Source organism: Drosophila yakuba, chromosome 2R (genome assembly GCF_016746365.2).
Source record: "Drosophila yakuba strain Tai18E2 chromosome 2R, Prin_Dyak_Tai18E2_2.1, whole genome shotgun sequence".
Classification (NCBI taxonomy): domain Eukaryota; kingdom Metazoa; phylum Arthropoda; class Insecta; order Diptera; family Drosophilidae; genus Drosophila; species Drosophila yakuba.
The window spans coordinates 15,882,548-15,887,218 of record NC_052528.2 but is presented as its reverse complement, the minus strand read 5'-3'; the positions used below and the strand labels follow the sequence as shown (position 1 = coordinate 15,887,218).

Genomic DNA, 4,671 nt, shown 5'->3' with positions numbered 1-4,671 from the left:
AAAGTGCACTGAATTTATGTCGCAGCGATTTACGACGATAGCCGTGCCTTTGCCCAATGTCCTGGTTGTGCCTCCTTGGTCCTCGACAGATCTGATTCCTGAGCCCTTTTGGCCGGCCGTTAGTTAGCCGGAATCGGGAGTCGTATATTCGAGGGACGTGAAGTTCGACAGTCGGCGGGCAAAAGAGTAAACGTCAACGCCTCTATTTGGGTTACGCCCAGAAGCGGCGGGCTGCTTGTCAAACGCCCACAAATCCGAATCGCAATTCCGGAGTGCTCCCTTTTTTTCATTTTTTGGTTTTTCATCCTGGCCATGTGTTGCTGCTGCTAGCCATAAATATTGAAATTTATGTAGTACGCGAAAGGAAGGATGGTCTAACAGGCCAATCACCAAACTCTCGTGTCCTGCTCCCGGTTTATTAGTATTTATTTGTGGGCCTTGCCGCTTCGGCATTGTCAAAGGACCCGATGTTTTATGACCATTGCAAGGCATATAAAAAACCAAAAATAACCAAAACTTAATCTTCGGATTTATTAGGTTGTGTTCAGGAGTTCGGTTGGTTGGCATAACAATCGCAATAAGAATTTAAATGACAACTCAACAAGTATACCGGTGCCTAATGCACCGCACCATTTGTCAAAACATGTCATTTTGGCGGAAAACAATTTAACAACATTTAACCAAAAAGCCAACTCGGCCGGCCAATCAACATAAATTTCAAGCGCAGTCAGACGGCCGGCTAAAATGCTAAAATGCTAAAACGCTAAAACGCCTGCCCAAATGGCCATTTGTGTGTGGCTGAAAAGTGAAAGTCTAATGTGGTTCAACTGCCTTCTGGTACACGGTGCGATACACAGCCCATGTATCCAAAATCCACATGTCCTCCCCCGCCTCGCGGAGCTTGTAATTTTGTGGCGAAAACTTTTATTACGATAGGATTTGTTGAATTTTTGTTGTTTGTTAGCCGACTGCCCGGCCAGCCAGTTAGCCGTTAGAGATCGAAATGCAAATGGCCGAGACAAGCGGCCAAGCATTTTGTTAGACAGAGCGCCCAAGTGGGGTCGACGGGCTGCCAAATCAGGTTGAGTTGGCCGTTTTGGCTATGCTTTTGGCCCAAATCGCTCCAGTTATGTCAAGAGGGAAATAAAAGCAAGTAAGCCGGCGCAAAGCCCATGCAAAGGCATGAGGTAACTCAACGGAAAATTGCATGCGGGAAAACAGGGAAATGCGCTGCGTATTTTCCGCAACGCCTTGTAAAGCAAAGTGTTGTATATGTCCGCCGGCCGTAGACACCGTGGTCGTAATCTGTCTTAAGTTGGGCCAGCAAAAATATTTTGCTTGGCTGAAAAAGTTTCGAGCAGTTTTAAAGAAACTCTTGATGGCCAGCTATTACAATTTCCCAATATCTCTCCCACCAACTCAAATTGCAGATCATAAATCTTGAACTCAACTCCAGCGAACAGAAAACAGAAAACAGGCCGAGAATTTGATTTGACATATCAATAATTTATAACAAAATTATAGTTTGCATTGCCAAGCCCCAGACACACACACACATGCACACAGGCACACAAATCGAAGCACCGGAACTGCTGCCGGCTGGTAATTACCACCAAAAGCTGGCCATAAAGTGTCGGAGTTGGCCGGAATATCGGCGGGACTCAATGAGTTGTCTATGCCAGCTCCACAATGCGTCGATTAAAATCGGTGTTAAAATTTATGCAAGCGAGTTTTTATGCGATTTCTATCGACAAATGCTGCGGTAACAAGTTTTGCCCGATTATGATGCCAATACCGATGCAGTTGCCTTTTCTGGCCATTTTCGGCTGCTGTTCACGTGTGTAATTGTGGCTAAACAAGCAATTTATTGGCCCCGATTGGAAATTGGCAATCCCCCTATCATTGCAACAGCATGCTAAAATCAACAAACGATGCGAAAAATATTGTATTATTGTCTGCACTAGGCCTACCCATTTTCCATTGGGGCATTCCGGGCGCCCAAATATGGCAGCCAAAAATGTATCGCCATCTGACCGAATCGACACCTCCACAAACCCGCTGCCCCCCCTCAACGATCAAGCAACTACCGTTTGCATGGAGGCTTTATTAATAGAAATAAATCAAGTTTTGTGCACCGACATCAATTAGCCGCAGCCGAGGCGAAATTCAGCATCGGCTTCCTACCCACTGGCGTCAGATACAAATGTATCTGAATCTGTATCTGCACAAGCTTGTTGCCGCTGCCACTGCCGCTGCCGTTGCGGTGTTGGGTGCCGGTCGTGTTACAGCCGCCACATATGTTAATAATTTGCAAAATGCATTTGTCTGGCGATAACACGCAGGTGATACAGCGTATGGCAACTGAGATCTGTCAGAGCCAATCCCTTGATTCCGATTCCACTGGCGCCTGCAGTTTTGCTCGCAATTAGCGCAGTCGGATTTCAATTCGAGTTCGGATCGGGGATTTGGTCTTATCGCGACTTATAAAGCTATCAGTGCACAAGGCTGAGAAGATACAACCCTGTCATAAGTCAGAAATGAAATCGGAGACCCAAACGGGACCCCAATCAATGGGTAGAAGCTGCCTCCATTAGATAAAAATTCACTGGCCCATAGATAAAGCCTTAAACGCAGCGATGCATTCCACCGATATGGCGACAGACAGCGGCCAATTCATAATTCGTGAAGTTGGTTTTTTGGGGTTTACACTGGGAAAAGTTACAGAAATATTACCAGAAATTATTAAAGTGGTTCGAAATCGTTAGTTCGCCTTAAATAACTAGCGACTTATGTGATTTTTTAGATCAAAATTCGGATGATATGGATTTCCAGTGCAAAATCAGTGCATATTGAAACCCCTGCAATCACATATGGTTTTTTTCCTGTGTATCAGCAACAATGTCGCGCAGGCGTAACTCGAAACCAGAGGGGACATACTCGTAAATCGCCGGTCTGAAGGGAAAGAGGGAAGAAAACAAAAAGCGTACAGAGAACGAGCGCAGCCGAAACGAATATTTCTGGTTTTTATTTCATCGCCCAGCGAAGAGGTAGGGCATATTTTTTAATTTATATTTCGTTAATTTTTATATGAAGAGTTGACATCCAGACGCACCGTTCTTGGCCCGATATCTCCACGTTCGTCGCCATCAGCAGCCGCATGCCGTCCTCGACTTTGGTCTTCGTCTTGGCCGTTATCGCCCGTTTAGGCAACGCCGCTGGGAGCACAGACTCCAACTCCAACTACAAGTCCGACTCCAACCCCAATTCCAATTCCGAATTGGACCCCGAGTCAGACTCCAACTCCCATTATGATAAATCATTTTTGTTTTTATTTCTTGACATGTTTTCCTGCTCTCAAGTCATCCAACCTTATCGCTGTCGTCTGTGTGTTCTACCGGAAAAAGTGGCATATGATCTTAAGTCATATAAAATATAAAAATATATATATGCGGAGGACGCCAAACTAATTTATAATGGCTGCTAAATTGGCAAAATGCTTTCAATATTCTATGTTAAATTCGGACACAGCTCTCAGCCTTTTAAGACTTTTCAGCTCATAGAAATATGAGCATACAACCAGATCGATGTAGATCAAAATTCCTGCAAATGACAGTTTCATTAGGAAAGACAAATTATTGCAATGGATTTACTTACCAAGAGGCAGAAGATATATAACAAAGCTTTCGAATTCTAAGCCGTACATCATGGCGGTCAGCAGATAGAATGATTCCACAGAAATGGGAGGTATTTGCGCCAGTAAAAACAGAAACAGAAATTCATATTTCTTCTACAAAGAGAATTTCTAAGATCGTTTAAGTAAGTGTGAAAGATAATTACCAGAATAGCTCCGAGCAACAAAAGTAGAGTTACACAAGCCATAACGATGAACGAAATGCCTAGTACCCAAAAGCCTCTAGTTTTCTTTTCATATTCGCGAGTAGTAAAGTCGATAGTAGCTCTTTGAGAATTTACCATTTGATAGTGCATAAAGTACGCCATCAGGCTGTAGTATAGGATTATCCAAAATGAACCTATAATGCAACCAGTGCGCGGTCCAAAGAAATAGCAACAGCCCAGAAGTATGGCCATTTTAGTGTATTCCGAAACTTCTGATGGTTAAGGCAAAGTAATGCTGCTTAAACATTTGTTAAGGAGCAGTAAATGTGATCAGCAATTCAACGCAGATTTCACGTGCTGATAATTATTGCTTTCGAGGAATTAAATTAGGTTACAAGTGTCAAATACGTTGACCCTGCAGAGTACGAAACGTAAGCGAACATTTAGGAATTCGGTTTTCACTGGCCCATGATTCATGCGGTGAATCGACCCACCGACCGAGTTGGTCGACTACAGTTGGATTCGAGACAATTTAAAGACCGAACCTGAAACAAAACAGAAACCAAACCAACCGAAACCCAACTGATAGCATCGCGCAAAACGAAATGCCATAAAAAAGATCAGGGCAACTCCTCGCTGCGAGTGAGTTTTGCAGAAAAATTAAGAAATTCATAAGTTCCCTCTGTGTTTTCCCGCAAGATTTTATGTGATTCCACTTGGACCAGCTCGGATATGAATATAGATGTGGATGTGGCAACTGCCTCGTACGTGTGGCAAAGAGCCACAGGCAGGGCCCACTTCCAGATCCTGATGCAGATTGAGATTGGGTCGACG

The 4,671-nt window shown here is 44.0% G+C and overlaps 1 protein-coding gene across 1 annotated transcript; it reads right to left on the bottom strand.

Moving 5' to 3' along the window:
• Positions 1 to 2,984: 2,984 nt before the first annotated feature.
• On the bottom strand, positions 2,985 to 4,156 carry LOC26534683. Its single transcript, XM_015197346.2, has 3 exons — positions 3,838 to 4,156; positions 3,655 to 3,787; positions 2,985 to 3,600 (listed from the first exon to the last, which is right to left on the bottom strand). The coding sequence occupies exons 1-3, from the start codon at positions 4,087 to 4,089 to the stop codon at positions 3,500 to 3,502; spliced, it is 486 nt and encodes a 161-aa protein (XP_015052832.1). The 5' UTR covers positions 4,090 to 4,156; the 3' UTR covers positions 2,985 to 3,499.
• Positions 4,157 to 4,671: the final 515 nt, after the last annotated feature.

Coding starts and splice junctions, on each gene's coding strand:
- LOC26534683 (XM_015197346.2), bottom strand. CDS start 4,089: ATGGCCATACTTCTGGGCTGTTGCTATTTCTTTGGACCGCGCACTGGT. Junction 3,788..3,837: donor TGTTGCTCGGAGCTATTCTG/GTAATTATCTTT, acceptor TTCTCTTTGTAG/AAGAAATATGAATTTCTGTT. Junction 3,601..3,654: donor TATATATCTTCTGCCTCTTG/GTAAGTAAATCC, acceptor TGTCATTTGCAG/GAATTTTGATCTACATCGAT.